Genomic DNA, 18,635 nt, shown 5'->3' with positions numbered 1-18,635 from the left:
AGAAGACCACACAGTGAATAGACACAGAGAGCAGACAATGGGGGCGGGGAAGGGGAGAGAAATAAATACAAATCTTCAAACAAAAAAAAAAGAAAATACCTGATTGAAAATAGAAAAAAATTGATTTGTTAAAAAACAGAACAGTAGATATAGATTAGATACATAGATAGATAGATACATACATATGTACGTACACATACAGATTGGATAGATGGACAGACAGATGGATTGATACATATATATGGATGGATAGACATAGATGGAATGATAGATGGATGGATATATATAGATGGATTGGTAGAAAGATGACTGGTATATAGATGGATATTCTATCTATCCATATAGATGGATATATAAAATAGTTAGATGGACAGACAGACAGAGAGACAGATGGATAGATATATGGATTGATGGATAGATAGATGATAGAAGGATGGATATATAGAGATGCATGGGTAGAAAGATGGATGAATAGATGGGTAGATGGAGAGATGGATAGCTATAGATGGACTGATAGATGGATAGATGGATGGACATAGAGGGATAGATAGACAGATAGATAAGATAGTTGGATGGACAGACAGAGAGACAGATGGATAGATAGTTGGATTGATATATATAGGTGGATGGGTAGAAAGTTATGGATGGCTAGATGCATGTATGGAAGGATACACAGACAGGTAGACAGATGGATAGGTAGATGGATAGATGGAAGGATGGACAGATAGATAGATGAACTGATAGATGGATAGAATGACACGGCAAATGTGGCAAAATATTAAAACTGGTATATCTGGGTCGGGGGGGGGGTCAGGGAATATGTTGAAGTTTTCCCTATGAGTTTTGGGTTATTTCTTCAACTGTCCTGTAAGCCTAGAATTGTTTCAAAACAAAAAGTTTCAAGGAAAAAGAAAAAAAAAAAGAAAAGAAACAAATGATGAGGGTGCCTGTGTCACTGCCAGGCCAGAGGCTATTGGGATGAACTCCAGAGACAGCTCCAGGCTCTGGACAAATTCCTTTGTAGCTCTCTCATAGCAGGTGTCCCAGGCAGCCTTCCTGTGCCTTGGGTTTTCTGAAACATGGCATGGGAAAAGCCCCTGAGAAGTTGATCATAAAGAGGGAGTTGAGCTGGGAAGGTCATGGATCATTTCTGAGTGCAAGGAGCAGAGGCTTGTGACGGGGGAGGAGACAGACAGCATCCTCCCAGCCTGGGTGAGAGCTGTGCCCCCCATAGAGCTCTGTCAGGAGGCCAGGGGGTGGGGCTGGACAGGCCAACTGCCAGGCCAGATGGTGGCCGCCCGGATCTCCTCCCTGCCCTTTCCAGCCTCCCCGTCACTGCTGTGGAGATTAGCCATCCTGGCAGCCAGCCCGGGCTGGCAGGGTCCTCAATCTGAGTGGCGGCCCGCACGTCAGCCCTGGGGCGCACAGTTTCGGATTCCAGAGGCTGAGCTGGCTCAGAGCCCTGCTGAGTCAACTCTGTTCCTTCTGCCCGTGCTCCGAGCCAACCCGTCAAGGGGTTCTTCCTGGCAGGGTGGTTTTCTGTGCCAGCCTCACCTTCCTGATGGGGTACAGGAGGGTTGAGGGGTCAGGGAAAGTTTGTGGAGTGAATGCATGATCTTGTGAATTAACCGTGGTCCAGTCCCGGAAGCTCACTGCTTCTTTCGCCGGACCCTACCCTTATCCCAGTCAGAGTGTTGGAGTCCCTCCACCAGCCTGGGAACTCCAAGACAGGGTGCCGGCTGAGAGCCGGCAGCGTTTGTTGAATGAATGAATGAGGCCTTGCTTCCATGTGTTCCCTCGTTCTATTCCCAAGCTGCTTGCTTTAATACAAGGCAAAGTTGTGGACGCAGACGAAACACAAGTCGAAAAAGACTGACCACGGCTTGCTGCTGGGGCACTCACGGTTAGCAGAGGTAGGAGAATGATGTTAAAGAATAGACTTATGGTGACTCTAGTAATGGAAGAAATTGTATCATTGAGGTGGAGACAGTGGCCACTGGAGGTGCTGAAGTCAGGGAGAGGGACAAAGAGGTGTAATGTGGGGGCAATTTCAGGACTTGGAATTGTCCTGAGTGACACTGCAACGACAGATATGGGTCATTATAAATACAGCCATAACCTACAGAATCGAGCGGGAGAGAGTGTAAATTACAATGTATACTATAATCCATGCTTAGTGGCAATGCTCCAAATGTGTTCAGCAATTACAATGAATGTAACACTTTAAGCATCTTTTAAAAATAAATTAAAAATATACATATAAATTTTTAAAAAAAAAGACGTTAAGGAATCTGACAAACATCCGCAAGGAGCCCAGATCATCCGAGGCGTCCTGGGCTCCCCGCCCGGCCTGGGTATCCCGGCTGAAGTCAGCGCACCAGGGAACTTTCTTATTTGTCGATCTCACAGTCCCCTTCTCATCTTCGGACTTGGGGAGGAGGTCAGGCAAGTGGCCCGCTAGCCCAGTCCCCGCTGACGCGAGTGCCTTTTGCCCCACTGACCTCGGCGAAGGTGGGGGTGGTGGCTCGGAATTCCAGCGGGGAGGGGGGGTGTTGGGGGAGGGGTATGTGGGAGGTAGGTAGGGAGAGTCACGTCTCGCCTAGTCGGCAGCAGAAGGTCCTCCAGGATCTGGGCGGAGGGGTGCAGAATTTTGCATCCCCGGAGCGCCGCCCCCTTCCATAACCCTCGTCCTCCCGGGGCCGTGCGCCCCGCCCCAATCCTCTCTGCGCTCCGCCTCCCAGGCTCCCCAGCCCAGCCCAGCGCGAGGCTTATAAAAGGGGGTGCCTGGCGCCGGGAGGGCACGCCGAGTCCAACAGGCCAACGGCGGCGATCTAAGGCCTCCTCAGTGGCCTCTGAATCCGAGCAAGGATCTGCCAGGGCTCCCGCGTCCGCCTTGCGACCCCTCGTCCCCGTGCCCAGGCCGCCCCGGAAGATGCGCTGTACGCCGACCGCCGGCGCAGCCCTGATGCTGTGCGCCGCCACCGCGGGGCTGCTGAGCGCGCAGGGTCGCCCCGCGCCGCCCGAGCCGCCGCGCTTCGCGTCCTGGGACGAGATGAACGTGCTGGCGCACGGGCTGCTGCAGCTCGGCCACGGGTTGCGCGAGCACGTGGAGCGCACCCGCGGGCAACTGGGCGCGCTGGAGCGGCGTCTGGACGCGTGCGGGACGGCCTGCGGGGGCTCCCCGGGGTCCGCCGGGTCTCCGCAAGCCCCCGCGAGCCAGATCCCCGACAGCGAGGCATCGCTCGGCACCCTGCGCAGCCTACAGGTACGTGCGTTACGGACCTGGAAGGGTGTGGACCGGAGGGGGGGCGCATCCGGGGCTCCTTCGGGCCCGGTGTCCCCGGCCCCAAAGGAAGGTGAGATGGAAGAACGGATGGGTGGATGAATGGTGAGATTGGCGGCAGAGGGCCCGGTCCTCACCTGGATCTTCACGCCCTCTCCAGATGCAGGTCAAGGCGCAGAACAGCAGGATCGACCAGCTCTTCCAGAAGGTGGCCCAGCAGCAGCGGCACCTGGAGAAGCAGCATCTGCGAATCCAGAATCTGCAGAGCCAGGTGCCCGAGGCCCGTCCCAGGCGGGGAGGGAAGTCGATGCTGGACCTGGGGGTCGGGCTGTCAAACAGGGCCAGTCCAGAGGCCTGAACCAGCTAGGCCTGACACCCTCCTCCCGTGCTGCTCCAGGTGGGACTCCTGGCTTCCACTGCCCTGGACCATGGGGTGGCCAAGCCTGCTAGGAGGAAGAGGCTTCCCAAGATGGCTGGACAGGTCGGCCCTGCTCACAATGACAGCCGCCTGTACAGTGAGTTTCGGGCCCTTTGCTGATCTATGGGAGACCCTCCACGTCCATGCCACTCCTGCCCCCTTCCTTGTCAGGCCTACCTTAGGGAGGAGAGGCCTTATTGTCTCACCAGTGAAGGTGAAGGGCTGTTGGGGATATCTCCCCCCTCATCCCTGAATCTGCCCAGCGAAACCACCCTACACAGCAGGCTTTCGCCAAAGCCTCTGGGTCACTGACTGGAACGGGGGCTGGGAAAGAGGGAGCATACAGTATTTGAGCTGCAAAGGAAGAGAATGGGGAACGGGGACACAGTGGCAGAGTCCAAGGATAGAACTTTCTGAGAGGATGTGACTTTGGACAAGAAGTTGTTGGGTGAGGAAAGAATGGCTGCCAGGATGGGGGTACTCTGAGGTTTTGCCCCCCACCCCCAGAGGCTTTGTGGGGTGTGAATCTCAGAAGGTGGGGCCAGGGTAGGGAGCCCCCATGTCCCCCAGCAGATACCCACTCACTGTTGCATCTCTTACAAATCGGGGGCCCCTGCCCCCATACGCCTGGACCCTTACCTTTCACCTGACCCTGGAATGCCTGAGAGACCCCCTCCTCTGACTCCATCATGTCATGTCCAAGGATGGGCTCCCAAGCCATTTATCTTGTGTGCCCCAAATCTCCCAAAATCTCAACTCATGGACCCTTGTGTCCATGTGCGCCCTGACACAGGCTCCCAGCTGCCTATGTCTCTTGTCACACCCTAAGTTCCTGGCCCCAGTCCTGGCTTCCCTGTCCCATCCCTCCCACCCAGCCATCTGCGGAGCTCCTGGGCCAACTGGGTGAAAGTTCAGCTCACCCCACCCCCACCTTCACCCTTGGGCTGCTTGCTGGCTTCCAGGCTGCAGCTTTGAGGGCTGCCCGCCCCCCGCCCCCGGGCTCCCCCCTCTCCTCTCTCTTCCCTGAACTCCCACCCTAGGATAAATGCCCAGCAGTGGGGAGGCCCCCTTAAACCCTCCCCAACCACCGTCCCCGGGAGGCGGAGTTTCTGGGGCTAGCGGGCTAAGGCCCAGACTGGGGGAGGAGATGGGGTGGGGGGCGGTATGTGAACTGGGGACTCCCAGACAGTGCGCTCCACCCCGCCAAGTAGGGGAAAGTTCAGAGCTGGGGAAACCAGCAGCTGACGCTAATGGAGGCCACATGGGGTTGGCCCGGCGCCTGACTTGATTGGAAGACGAAAAGTAGGGGAAAGGGTAGCTGCCGGAGGAGCCGGAAAGTGGCCTCCCAGCCGTGGGCTGGCCCCTACCCACGATTCCCAGAGCCTGAAAACCCTCGGGCGCGCCCCTCCCCTTGGCGCCCTTTCCCCTACTTTCCCGGCTGGGCAGGGGGCGGGGACTTCCCCGGGCTCCAGGGCCGTTTCCATCGGCATCTTTCCTTCCATCTCTCTTCTCAAACCTCCCCCAACCCTATGATAGCTGGGACCCCGAGGGGGACCCGGGGCAGTCACCTCTGTCCCCCCACCTCCAAGCGCCATCCAGGCCCGAAATGCATCCCCCACCCAACAGAAACCGGAGAAACCGGAGCCCCCTCCTGCTTGGCTCAGCTCCTGCCTTTCCTCTTGTACAGCTCCCTCAATCATTCGTTCCTCCTGTCTTTATTGAATACCTTCTATGCGCCAGGATGGGTAGGTGCTGGTGCCCAAGTGTGTGCAAAGAGCCACTCCCTGTCCTTGGCCTCTCAGAGCTGCCATTCAGTGGGCAGAGGAGGGCGGAGACCACCAGAGTCTCCAGTGTTGTAGGGTGGGCAGTCTGCAGTGCACATTTTGGGAGGTTTGGCTTGGTCTTGGTGGGGGGTATGTCAGGGAAGCTTGAAAGCTGAAGGAGGAGACTGAAAGAGGAGCGAGGGAAGAGGGTTCCAGGCAGAAGCTGCATGTGCAAAGTCCCTGTGGCAGGAAGGAGGGTGGGCCTCGTAGACAGAAGGAAGGCCTTGGGGGAGTTGAGGGGGGAGGGTATGAGCTCAGAACTGCCTCTGGCCTCCCTGTCGCCCACTGCCCCCAGCCACCAGGTGCATCCTGGGGGACTGTTCTGCTGCTTCAGATCCCCCCTGCTTTGTGTGCCTGCAGGGCTGCCCCGGGACTGCCAGGAGCTCTTTGAAGATGGGGAGCAGCACAGTGGGCTGTTCTGGATCCAGCCTCAGGGGTCCCCACCGTTCCTGGTCAACTGCAAGATGACCTCAGGTAAGGCTGTGCAGACCTGCCAGGCACAAGAGCCACAGGCGCAGTCCCCGGAGTCTCTCTAGTCAAGCATAGCCCCTTTCCCCCTCGCCTGCCACTCCAAGCTCAGGGTTGTGTTCCCGAGAACAGCAGGAGAGGAGCAGGTTCAGCAGTCTTCACAGATGTCTGCTACCCCCCTCTTCCCTCCTTCCATCCCTCATTCCCTGTTGGATCCTTGGGGCAAAGATAAAGGGTCAGGGCCCCTCTGCCTGCTGACCTGCTCTCTGCATATCTTTCCTCTGACCCACCAGGGAAGAGTGAGAAGGGAGCTTTTCCCTCCCTGGGTTTGCAGGGGCTTTGGGAGCCGGGTGGGCGAGGGGGGGTCCCCTGTTTGGAGGGGACTCTAGGTAACCCTGCACCCCTCTGGACAGATGGAGGCTGGACAGTCATTCAGAGGCGCCAGGATGGCTCTGTGGACTTCAACCAACCCTGGGAAGCCTATAAGGCTGGCTTTGGAGACCCCCAAGGTGGGTGTTTCCAGCAGGGCCAGAGGCAGGGGAGGTTAGGGGGGCCCATGGAGGTGAGTGTGCCCCACCTCACGGAGTGGCCTCTCCCTGGCACAGGCGAGTTCTGGCTGGGCCTGGAGAAGGTGCATCTCATCATGGGGGACCGTGGCAGCCGCCTGGCCGTGCAGCTGCGCGACTGGGAGGGCAACGCCGAGTCGCTGCAGTTCCCCATCCACCTGGGTGGTGAGGACACGGCTTACAGCCTGCGGCTCACAGCGCCCGTGGCCAGCGAGCTGGGCGCCACCACGGTCGCACCCAGTGGCCTCTCCCTGCCCTTCTCCACCTGGGACCAGGACCACGACCTTCGTGGGGACAAGAACTGTGCCAAGAGCCTGTCTGGTGAGCGCCCCGTCCTGCCCCCCTGCTGCCCAGCCTCCCCCTCCACCTTTCTGCTTCCCTGCCTTGCCTTCACCCCCAGCTTACATTTGTGCTCTGTCCCCCTGCTTCTCTTCACCTGCCATGTGCCTTGGGCAAGTGGTGTACCCTCTCCAAGCCTTAGTTGCCCCATCTTTAAAACAGGTGTGAACCATGGTGCCACCTCATTGAATTGTTAGGAAAATTTGACCTGGCCACATATATGGGTGGGTGGGTGGCTTGTGGCAATGCTACCAGAACCAGCCCTATCTTATTCTAACGAAGTTGGAGGCGGAGCTCTGGCTCTACGAAGTGACACAGATGAAACTGCTTCTGGGTGGGTCTAAAAATAGTGGACCATCCGTTATTTCGTAGGGCTTGATCTCCTGTAAATTGGTGAACACGGGTGACGGCAAAGGAAAGTGTTTAAGAAAAGGTCTCTGCGTGCCAGGCTCAGAGAAGTGGCTTACCAGGGTCACATGTAGAAAGACAGATTTGCTCTAGTTAAAGGGGAGGGGAGCCCCCATGCCCTGTGATTCCCCGGGGAGGCTCAGAGCACAGTTTGACAACCACTGCCGAAGGGTTCCCACCTAAGGCTTGGAAAGCCCAAAGCCAGGCCTCCTCCCCTACCCCCGTGGTGGCCTGAGGACCCCCAGTCTGACTGTGCTCCCTCCCCTGACCCCGCAGGTGGCTGGTGGTTCGGCACCTGCAGCCACTCCAATCTCAATGGCCAGTACTTCCATTCTGTCCCACGGGAACGGCAGCAGCGTAAGAAGGGCATCTTCTGGAAGACCTGGCGGGGCCGCTACTACCCGCTGCAGGCCACCACCATGCTGATTCAGCCCACAGAGGCCGCAGCAGCATCCTAGTCGCCTCATTGGGGCCTGGTCCCAGGCTCCCAGAGGACAGTGACTCTGACTCCAGTCCAGGGTGTGGCCACTCCCTGTCCAGGCAGGGGTCCCGGAGAGGGGCTGCCTGGAGCCTCGTAAAGGGAACAGCAGCCCATGATCACAGGGTGCCCCCTTTTCTATGTGGGGGCTCGCATGCATCGCCCTCTGAGACGGGCAGTGTGGCGCGGCTGCAGGACACACGAGCCCCAGTATATGTGGGACCGAGGGGCATTGAGTCCCACTCCTCATCCGCCCAAGGAGTGGGGGGACACAGAGGGACCACGCGGGGGCGGCCAGGGCAGCCCTTGATGGCGGATTCAGTCACATTGACTGGCTGGTGCTGTTTGGTGTGGGTCTGTGGGACGAGCCGGTGCTGATGGTGCCCGGGGGTAGCTCACGGAATTCTTGGAATAAAGGCAACCTCAGAACACGATGTTCTGCTTTGTGCTGTGGTTTTATTGTTTTTTTTTTTTTTTAATTGATCAGTTGCAAAGTCCACATAAACATGTTCTCAGGGCAGAGGTTAAACACTGCAGGTCCCTTGGGGAGAAGACTTGTTATTCCTTCCCATCTCCAAGAACTGATGGCAATTTCATAATTTCGTTTATTATTTCATGATGCGTATTGCTCTTGCTGTTTTTATTCACAAAAACAGAAAACAAAACTCTCATATAATTCATTTTTATGGAAGCAGGTGACAAAGTGAAACTCCCTTCCAAAACATACTTACATGTGTGAATCATGATTAACTCTTTGTTTGTTTGGGCTTTTTTTTTTTTTGTCTATGATTAACTCTGCACCATCTGATAGAAATATAATGCAAGTCATATGTAACTTTATATTTTCCATAGCCCTGTTAAAAAAAAAAAGTAAAAAGGAACAGATAAAAAGAATTATAGAAATCTCTTTGATTTAACCCAGTATATCCAAAATATTAACTGTTTCAACATGCAATCAATATAAACATTATTAAGGTGATATTTTACATTTGTATTGTGGGGCACTAAGTCTCCAGGACCTGCTGTAAATTTTACACTGACAGCACATCTTGTTTTGGTCCAGCCAGGGCCCCTCATGTTGGAAGGTATAGCTCAAGAGCAGGGGTTCTTAACCTTTTTTGTTCCATAGACCCCTTTGCCAGTCAGGTGAATACCACGGACCCATTACTAGGTCCACACTATACTGTGTGTTATTTAATAAATACACCCACACCAACATGTCCCCATAAGAATGATTTTTTGAATTTCACTTCAAGCTCCTGGACCCCTTGTTAAGAACCCCTGCTCTAGTGTATACACTCATGCAGTGTTTGGGGTAAATTCTTCAGTTTTTCTCACACTTACATACCACCTATGCTGGAATTCACTTCCAAGTTTTCCTTTACATTGGCCTCTTTTTTTTTTAACTTTTCCCCCCTCCCTCCATTGTCTGCTCTCTCTGTCCACTCGCTGTGTGTTCTTCTGTGTCTGCTTTCTTCTCTTTAGGGAGCTCCAGGAGCTGATCCTGGGACCTTCTGGAGTGGGAGAGAGGTGCTCAATCTCTTGGGCCACCTCAGCTCCCTGGTCTGCTGCATCTCTTATTATGTTGCCTCTGTGTCTCTTTTTGTTGCATCACCTTGCTGTGCCACCTCTCTGTGTGGGCAGCACTCCACTGTTGGCCAGCTTGCCTTTACCAGGAGGCCCTGGGTATTGAACCCTGGACCTCCCATATGGTAGATGGGAGCCCAATGCTTGAACCACATCTGCTTCCCTGACCTTCTTAAAATACATAATTTCAGCCAATATTTAATGAAAACGTCCTTAAGTGCTTTGAATGTTCTATGCGAACAAAAAGGGCCCTCACCTAGCTGACCCTCCAATTTTACCAATTATCCACAGGGCGACCTAGAATTGATGGTCCATAAGAGGGCTTTTTTTTTTTTTTGGCAGCTTTTAAAATAAATATTTTTATTACAGAAGTTGTGAACTTACAAAACAATCATGCACATGTGTAGAATTCCCATACAACACCCCTTCACCAACACACCATACTGTTGTGCAACATTTGTTGAAAGATTATGAGATAATATCAGACTATTACCACTAACTATGGTCCATGGTATAATTTGGCATATTTTTTCCATACCCCCCTATTATTAACACAGTACGTCTTTGGCATTGATGCAAGACTATTAACAGTATTGCTGTTAATAGTCATACTGGGATGGTATTGAGAGGACAGAGGCTTCTGTGAATAATTAAGCCAGATGACATGTGTAAGCTTTCAACTGTGCCACAAATGGAAAATCAGTATCACCTGCCATAAATAGGTGAGTAAAATTCAAGTCCATGAGAATAAAACAATGCTTTAAAATTTGAGCAGAAAACTGATGTAGATTGGTGGGGAGAAAAATCAGTCATGGTTGCCTCTGGAAGGGCCTGGTGATAGACTGGGAAGGGGCATGAAGGAACTTTCTGAAATGATGGGAGTGTTCTGAAATTTGACAGAGGTGGGTTAGTCCAGTGTATATTTTTGTCAAAACTCAGCAAAAACAGTGGATGTATTTCAAGTCGCTGAGCGTCTGTCTCCCACATGGGAGGTCCCGGGTTCAGTTCCCGGTTGTTAGAAAGACTGCTGCACCTATAAGAAAACAAAAGCTCACCTGATTGTGGAGAAGAAAAGAATTTTATTAACGATCTTGCAAGAATGGGCGCTCAATATGGACAAAGTGGCCAGGGCGCCAAACAACAAGAAACAGTGATATTTATAACCTAAACCTAACACACGGGTCCCTCCCCTGCTCCCCATTGATTGGGCAATTCAGGGGTTACAGCCTATCCTAGAGAGCTAACTAATTTACCGGGTTCCCGCTCTGATTCCCAGGGGTCCCTACATTTGCAAAGTCTCGGGGGAGCTCAGCAACGCTTTCACCCCTGGCCCTGCCCCCAGTACTCGCCATTGGCTTTCCCTGCTCTAGCCCCGCCCCCAGCACTCATCATTGGCTTTCCCTGCTCTAGGCCCGCCCCCAGCACTCACCATTGGCCCTTCCTCATTTCTGCGCCACTTTTCAAATTCTTGGCGCACCAAAGCCGCTGGAACCCCTATCCTTCCTCCTCAAACAGCAGAGCTGGCTCCGGCTTCCCTTTGTGAAAATTAAACTTGACCCTTTCCCACACCAGTGCATCCCGAAAAAATAAAAACAACAGGCAAAACGAACGAAAAAACCAGCTCAGGGAAATTGATGTGGTTCAGTAGTTGAGTGTCTGCCTCCCACATACGAGGTCCCAGGTTCAATCCTCAGCTGCTGGCACCTCAAAAAAAAAAAAAAAAAAAAAAACCCTCAGGAAAACAACCCAAGTGTACCCAGTGGATGAATGAACGAAATGTGGCATATACACAAAATGGACAATTATTCAGTCATAAGAAAGGAATGAAGTTCTGATCCATGCTACAAGGATGAACCCTGAAGACATCATGTTGAGTGAAATAAGCCAAACACAAAAAGACAAATATTGTATGATCTCACTCATATGAAATATTCAGAAGTAAAATTCATAGAGATAGAGAGTAGATTACAGGTTACCAGGTGCCAGAGGGAGGAGAGGAGGGAGCTGTTGCTTAATGAGTACAGAGTTTCTGTTTGAGGTTATGAAAGATATTAGTGATGGTCACACAATACTGTGACTGTAATTACTAGTCAAAGTGTATGCCTGAGAGCAGTTAAAATGGGAAAGTTTGAGTTGTATATAAGTTACTACTGAAAAAAAAAAAACACCCTGTATGATGTCATGCAGGTTTGTTTTGTAAGTTCATAACTTTGAGAGTACTATTGTTTATATACGTTCACGTATGAATGATACACTTCAATAAATTTTTAAATAAAAAAACAAGCAAAATCAAAACGATGAAAAGAGCGAAAAATAATGATTTCTGCTTAATAATGGTCATGCTGTAGTGTTTAGAGGTAAAGTGAACTGATGACTTCCGTCTTCTTTGAAACATGTCAAAAAATGTGATGGTTGGAGGATGGCTAGAGGTATGGATATGTGATGTCACAAAGCAAAATGTTAATGGCAGAATCTAGGTGGCATCTATATAGGTATTTTCTGTATAATTCTTTCCATTTTTCTAAATGTCTAAAATTGTCCATTAAAAATGTGTTAGGGGGGAAACTCTAGCTAGATCCTGTCACCTCCTGAAGGTACTATGCCTGCATTGGCCCTCTTAAAAAGGGAGATGAGCATTAGAAAAGTGTTAAAGAGATATAAACATCAGGTCAGACTCTCTCCTTGATGGGTGATTAAGGGTTTCAAGGAGTGAAAAGAGTAGGAGTGTCCACTATGTGGTTCAGTGTTATTTAATGCACCACTTAAAATGATCACCCAAATCACTCTGACCAGGCTTCCCAAACTTTGAGGCCTGTAATAATGTGATGCATGTCTCTAGGATTCACATTTGGGAAACAAAGCACCCATCCATGCCCTGAGTCCCATGTGCTGTTTTAATAGGATGTCCTATCTATGCCCCTGAATTCCCCCTCCAAATATTCATTTTAAGTTTCCCTTGGGAAATCTCTGTAATTTCCTGTGTCAAGACTCTTCCTGGGAAGCGGATCTGAGTCAGGCAACTGAGCTCCCACCTACCACATGGGAGGTCCATTGTTCAGTTCCCAGTGCCTCCTAAAAAGACAGTGAGCTGGCATGATGGGCAAGTACAGTAAGCTGATACAAGATGAGGCAACAAGAGACATAAGAAGAAAAACATAATGAAAGACAATAAGGCAGGGAGCAGAGGTTCCCAGTGCCACCGAAAGAAAACAAGTGAAACAGCGAGCTGACGCAAAGGGCAGGCATGGCAAGCTGACATAACAAGAGGATGCAACGAAAGACACAAGAAGAAAAACATAATGAGAGTACAACAAGGCAGGGAATGGAGGTGGCTCAAGTGATTAGGCCCCTCCCTCCCACATCAGAGGTCCTGGGTTCAGTTCCTAGTGTCTCCTAAAGACACAGCACACAGCAAGTGCAAACAATGAGGGGGTGGGGAGAAATAAATAAAAAACATCCTTAAAGACTCTTCCTGGCAGGTGCTGGGGCAGGGTAGCTTCCCTGGGGCCCTGGCTCAGTGTGGGCAGCAAATGTGTGAGCACCATAGAGGTTCTAGAGCTGACATGCCAGGGAGTCTGGAGGGCAGACTGTCTCCAGGCTCCTGGTTTGGGTATGTCCTATACTGGGCAGGCTTGGAGGGTTTCCCTCGAGCCCATTGTAGCTGGAGCAGGCAGGGAGGTGGGCTCTGGCTCAGCAGTCCAGCCTCTGTGGGGAGTCCCCCAGCTCTGCTCCCCCTTCATTTTCAGGCTCAGCCAAAGAGGGTTCAATTCTCTGATCTCTGAGATCACCCCACTCCCCCTGGATTTCCTGCACCACCATCCCAGGAAACAATAGAAAAAAAGCCGCCATTGTGGGGAAGTGACCTAGAGAATGGGAATTACCCAGCAGAGGCAGAGTGTGACCTCGGATGAGCCATAGAGCTGGTGCTTTTATTGATTCACTCTCCTGGGTGATCAGGGGCAGGTCACCAAAGCTACTTGGCCTCAGTTCCTGCATCCAGAAAGTGGGGACAGTTCTGGTAATGCTCTCTCTCTGCCAATCCACCTTCCATGCTCATCCTCACAATCTTGTGAGGATTTAATTAAAAGCACTCAGTACAGTGCCTGGCTCACAAGTGAGCACACAATACACATTAGCCATGGATATTATTACTATAGTACAGGGGGAGTCCATGTGGCTCAGTGGATGAGCGTCGGCTTCCTGCACACAAGATCCCGGGATCAATCCCCAACAATACCTCAAAAAAAACCCAAATCAAAACCAAACAAAAACTATGGTTTATTATTACTGTAGTACTATGAACCAGGCTGGCGGGAGAGGGAGGGGATGGGGGTGAGGCAGCAGTGACTGCAACAGGGGAAAAGGGTTCAAGGAGGAGGTGGCTTTGAGTTGTTTTTCAAAGGAGGATGAAAATTCTACAAGGGAGATAGGGAAGGGGAGGGCATTTGGGGAAGAGAGGAGTGTGAGAGCAGGAGCCTCCTAGGGGCCACTGTGGAAAACAGTTTGGAGGTACTTCAGAAACTTAAGGGTAGAACTACCATACGGCCCAGCAAACCCCACTTCTAAGTTTCTGGAATTGAAAGCAGGGACTTGGACAGACGTTTGCACACTGATGTTCGTAGCAGCATTAGCCAAAATGGCCAAAAGGTAGAAGCAAGGGTCCATCAGTGGTTGAATGGCTCGCCAAAATGCATTCTGTCTGTAAAATAGGATATTATTCAGTCACAAAAAGGAATGGAGTTTCGCCACGTGCTACAACATGGGTGAACCTTGAAGCCATCGTGCTGAGGGAAATAAGCCAGACACAAAAGGACACACCATGTGTGAAACACTGATATGAAATAATTAGAATATGCAAATTCACCAAGGCAGGAATTAGAATACAGGTTCACAGGAGCAGGGGAGGTGGAGAAGGGGGAGTTGATGCTTAATCAGTATAGCATTTCTGTTTGGGGTGCTGGGAAAATTGGGGGAACGGAGTGATGATAACACAACACCTTGAATGTCGTTACCACCACTGAATTGTGTATTTGAAAGTGGTTAAAACAGGACACTTTATGTCATACATGTGTCACCACATTAAAAATTAAATACAAGACATGGTGGGAGGAAGAACGCTATAAGGGTGGGGGACCAGTAGGGAGCCCTGCCTGGCTGGAGCAGGTGGTAGATAGGGAATGGGGGTGTTTTGGAGTTGGAAGGTGCAGAGTGCCAAGCTCACCACCCAGAAGTTTCCTGACAAAGGCGAGCAGTGTGCACCACGGTCTGGCCTCCAGTCACACCTTCTTGCCTGACCTCGACCTTCATCCTCTCCCTCTTGCCCCCACCCTCGGGTCATCATGGCCTCCTGGTTGCTCCTCCCAGCTTCGGGCTCTCTCTCACTTCCTGAGTTGTCAGCCTGAACTGCTGTTCCTACCCCACTAGCCTCTCCCATGACCAGATCCTTCTCATGGTTCAGCGCTCAGAGGAAAGGCCACCTCCTCCAGGCCTGCTTCCCTGACTTCCTAGCTAAGAAGCTTCCCATCCCATAACCCAGGTTCTTTTCCTCATTGCACACATACCACCCTGAAGTTACATTGTTTGCGTTGTTGCTTACCTGCTTCTGGTTTGACTCCCCCGCTAGACTGCCAGCTTCATAAGGGCTGTGACTTGGTTTTGTTCAATGTTGCATCCCCAGGACTTCAAATGCATAGCAGGTGTTCAGTAATGCTTTCTGAATGAAGGACTAAAAGGTTTTTAAACAGGCGAGTAACACAATCTGCCTTATGTTTGTTTTTGTTTTTTGCTTTTTAATTTATTGAAGCATATCACTCATATATAAACAAAAAGTGTATAGTAATAGTTGTGGGGAAGCAGATGTGGCTCAAATGATAGAGCTTCCGCCGACAATATGGGAGGACCTGGGTTCAACCCTGGGGCCTCTTGGTGAAAAAGAAGAAGAAAACACATGCCCGCATGGCAAGCCAGTGCCCGCACGAGTGCCCGTGTGGTGAGCCAGTGTTCAGCACAAGTGAGTCACGCAAGATAATGACGCATCAAAAGAGAGACAAAGGGAGAGTCAAGGTGAAGAGCAGCAGAAACTAGGAGCTGAGGTGGCACAATTGACAGGGAACTTTTCTCCCAGTCAGAGGTCTCCAGGACCAAATTCCAGTGAATCCTAATGGAGAGAAAATGAGAAGACAACACAGACAGCAAAAACAGCAGGGCAGGAGGAGGGGAAGGGGGAGAAATAAATAAATAAATCTTCAAAATATATATATATATATATATTACTACTAACCAAAGTATTAAAAAAAAGTAATAGTTGTGAACTTATAGGAATAGTTGTGAACTTATAAAACAAACATACATAACATCATACAAGGCTCTCATACCTCACTCTACCACCAATACCTTGCATTGTCGTGAAACATTTTTAACTAATGATGAAAGAGCATCCTCAAAATACTACTACTAACCAGAGTATCTTACGCTTGGTGTATTTTTCCCCAACCCACCTTATTACTATTTTAATATCATTTCTACATGAACATACATAAACAATAAGTGTATACTAAAAGTTGTGAACTTACGAAGCAAAAGTGCATAACATCATACAGGGGTCCCCTACATCAACCCTCCACCAACACCTTGTACTGTTGAGACATTTGTTGCATAGGTTTTTGTTTAAAAACAACAACTCTTGCTGACTGCTGTGAGAATAACAGACTGTGGGGTGTGAGGGCAGAATTTGGAGACCAGGGAGGCGGTGACTGCACCAGTTCAGGGGGTGACACAAGGGCCAGCATCAGGGTAGTAGCAGTGGAGGGGATAACGAGGGGTCTGCATTAGTGCTGCAGGTTAGTATAGGGAAAGTGGAAAGACAGCTGGGACCTGGCAGACTTTCCTGGGAACAGGGGGAAGCCCAGAATAACTCCAGACAGGCCTCCCCATTGGTCCTGGATAACTTCAAACAAAAGGCCTCCTTATTGGGCCCCTGAGGGCTAACAGGTGGGTTGTAAGGCAACCAATCAGAACAGCAAACAGCTGGGGCCCTGCCCCAACATTAGGAAAGAAGTGGAGGAAAGGTCTTTTTTTTTTTTTAAAGATTTTTATTTTTTATTTATTTCTCTCCCCTTCTCCACCCCCACCTCAGTTGTCTGTTCTGTGTGTCCATTTTGCTGTGTGTTGCTCTTTTTGTCCGCTTCTGTTGTTGTCAGCGGCACAGGAATCTGTGTTTCTTTTTGTTGCATCATCTTGTTTGTCAGCTCTACGTGTATGTGGCCCCATTCCTGGGCAGGCTGCACTTTTTTTCGTGCTGGGCAGCTCTCCTTACGGGGAGCACTCCTTGCGCGAGGGGCTCCCCTACGCGGGGGGGGGGGGGGAAACACACACCCCTGCGTGGCACGGCACTTGTTGCGTGCATCAGCACTGCGCATGTGCCAGCTCCACACAGGTCAAGGGGGCCTGGGGTTTGAACCGCGGACCTCCCATGTGGTAGACGGACAGCCCTATCCACTGGGCCAAGTCCACTTCCCTGGAGGGAAGGTCTTAAAAGGCCTAACCCCAGGCTGCACCTGCACCTCTCACCCTGTAACACAGCCACACCCATGTCTTGGATGTGAACTACTCTCAGTTTCTTAATAAACTCGTTACTTCCTTGCCTACCCTATGATGTGCTGTTTAATTCCTTTATGCGACATAGCCAAGAACTTAGAAGCCCAGAATCCAGAGTGTTCTGCTAATATCAGGAGAGATTTGGGTGGGACAAGGGACAGGATAAGGCAATTGGGGGGCAGTAGAAGTAGGGGGAGCGGAGGAGAGAGAGGAATTCATCACTTCAGGCACTGGTGATTGGGCAGGGGATAGAGACCCAAGAAGAAGGGTGAATTTGGGAAAAGAAGCCAAGTTTGTGCCTGGCAAGCCTGAAGGACAACCCTGGAATGAGGTCAGGGAGGCAAATGATAATAATTGTCATAACTAGCACATGCTGAGATTATCATTGAACAAGTATTTATTGACCCTTGGGGATACATCAATGACTGCACATAGATACAGTCCCTGCTCTCATGGGACTCATAGTCTGTTGACTGAGGACAGAAATTAAACAGATTCCCGGATCAGAAAGGAATGCTGGGAAGTGGATGTGGCTAAAGCAATTGAGCTCCTGCCTACCACATGGGAGGTCCACGGTTTGGTTCCCAATGCCTCCTAAAGAAGAGAGTGAGCTGGTGCGACGAGTAGGCATGGCAAGCTGACACAACAAGATGCAACAAGAGACACAAGAGGAAAAACATGAGAGAATCAACAAGGCAGGGAGCAGAGGCTACTGGTGCTCCTGAAGACAAGCTGACGCAACCAGAGACCCAAGAAGAAAAACATGAGACACAACAGCAGGGAACGGAGGTGGCTTAAGCGATTAGGTGCCTTCCTCCCACACTGGAGGTCCTGGATTGAGTTCCCAGTGCCTCCGAAAGAAACAAAGACAACAGGCACAGCTAAGTGCAAACAATGAGAGGGTGGGGAGAAATAAATAAAATAAATCTTTTTTAAAAAAGGAATGCATACTTTAATGTCAGGTCGTATTAAATCCTATGGAAACATAGCAAAACAGGTTAGGGAGACAGAAAGGAATAAGAGGTCTGTTGGAGAGTACCTGGTACCCAGTAAGAATTTTAAATATTTGTTAGACAAATCCTTATGGACATGAAGTGGAAGGTTGATTTCGGATATATGCATTTAGAAAAATAAATCTGGTAAATCTAAAAAAATTCCCATAAACTAGATGTCTTCTCTGTCTTATGGAGGAGGAAACTGAAGCGCTGAGAGAATATAACTTGAATCACCAATATAGGGAGGGAAATGGCAACTTGGAAAAGATAGGACCTCCAGGAAAGTCCCCGCGCAGAGACATTCACAATGGGTCACTTAATAGAGAAAAAGGCCAGACCCGACCGTAGCGGTCTATGGCGTCATCAGTACGTCGACGCCCGTAACGTAACATCACCTGGACGTAGACACATTTCCCTTCCCGGGCGGGTCCTCGGGTAGCCGGGTAGGGTCCGAATCAAGCCTCTCATTGGCTTCTCGCTTCATCAATCTGTTTCATTTCCCCAGTCGTCCTCCCCGCCTTTCCGAGCCCGCCTCTGATAGGCCACTGCGGCGGTCACTTCAGAAAGATCCGCATTCCTTCCGCCTTTCTCCAGGAGACTGAGGGTGAGGAGGGTGGATCTAAGGCGGTGCCCACCCCGGAAGCTCCGCTTCCACCTCTGATTGGCTGCTTCGA

The 18,635-nt window shown here is 50.7% G+C and overlaps 1 protein-coding gene and 1 long non-coding RNA gene across 2 annotated transcripts; one reads left to right on the top strand and one right to left on the bottom strand.

Annotated features, from left to right (window-relative positions):
- The first annotated feature begins 2,790 nt into the window (after window positions 1–2,790).
- Window positions 2,791–8,217, top strand: ANGPTL4 (angiopoietin like 4). The gene is made up of 7 exons (XM_004454680.4): window positions 2,791–3,265; window positions 3,444–3,554; window positions 3,681–3,798; window positions 5,885–5,998; window positions 6,406–6,501; window positions 6,598–6,879; window positions 7,582–8,217. Exons 1-7 carry the CDS (start codon window positions 2,933–2,935, stop codon window positions 7,761–7,763), a joined length of 1,236 nt encoding a protein of 411 aa, XP_004454737.1. The 5' UTR covers window positions 2,791–2,932; the 3' UTR covers window positions 7,764–8,217.
- Window positions 8,218–8,225: 8 nt separating this feature from the next.
- LOC131274631 (uncharacterized) lies at window positions 8,226–18,431 on the bottom strand. The gene is made up of 3 exons (XR_009181922.2): window positions 18,357–18,431; window positions 10,800–11,074; window positions 8,226–10,403 (listed from the first exon to the last, which is right to left on the bottom strand). It is a non-coding gene; the product is annotated as an uncharacterized lncRNA (long non-coding RNA).
- Window positions 18,432–18,635: the final 204 nt, after the last annotated feature.

Source organism: Dasypus novemcinctus, chromosome 19, assembly GCF_030445035.2.
Source record: "Dasypus novemcinctus isolate mDasNov1 chromosome 19, mDasNov1.1.hap2, whole genome shotgun sequence".
NCBI classification, from domain to species: Eukaryota; Metazoa; Chordata; class Mammalia; order Cingulata; family Dasypodidae; genus Dasypus; species Dasypus novemcinctus.
The sequence above is the reverse complement of the archived record's forward strand: the minus strand, read 5'-3'. Positions and strand labels throughout refer to the sequence as shown.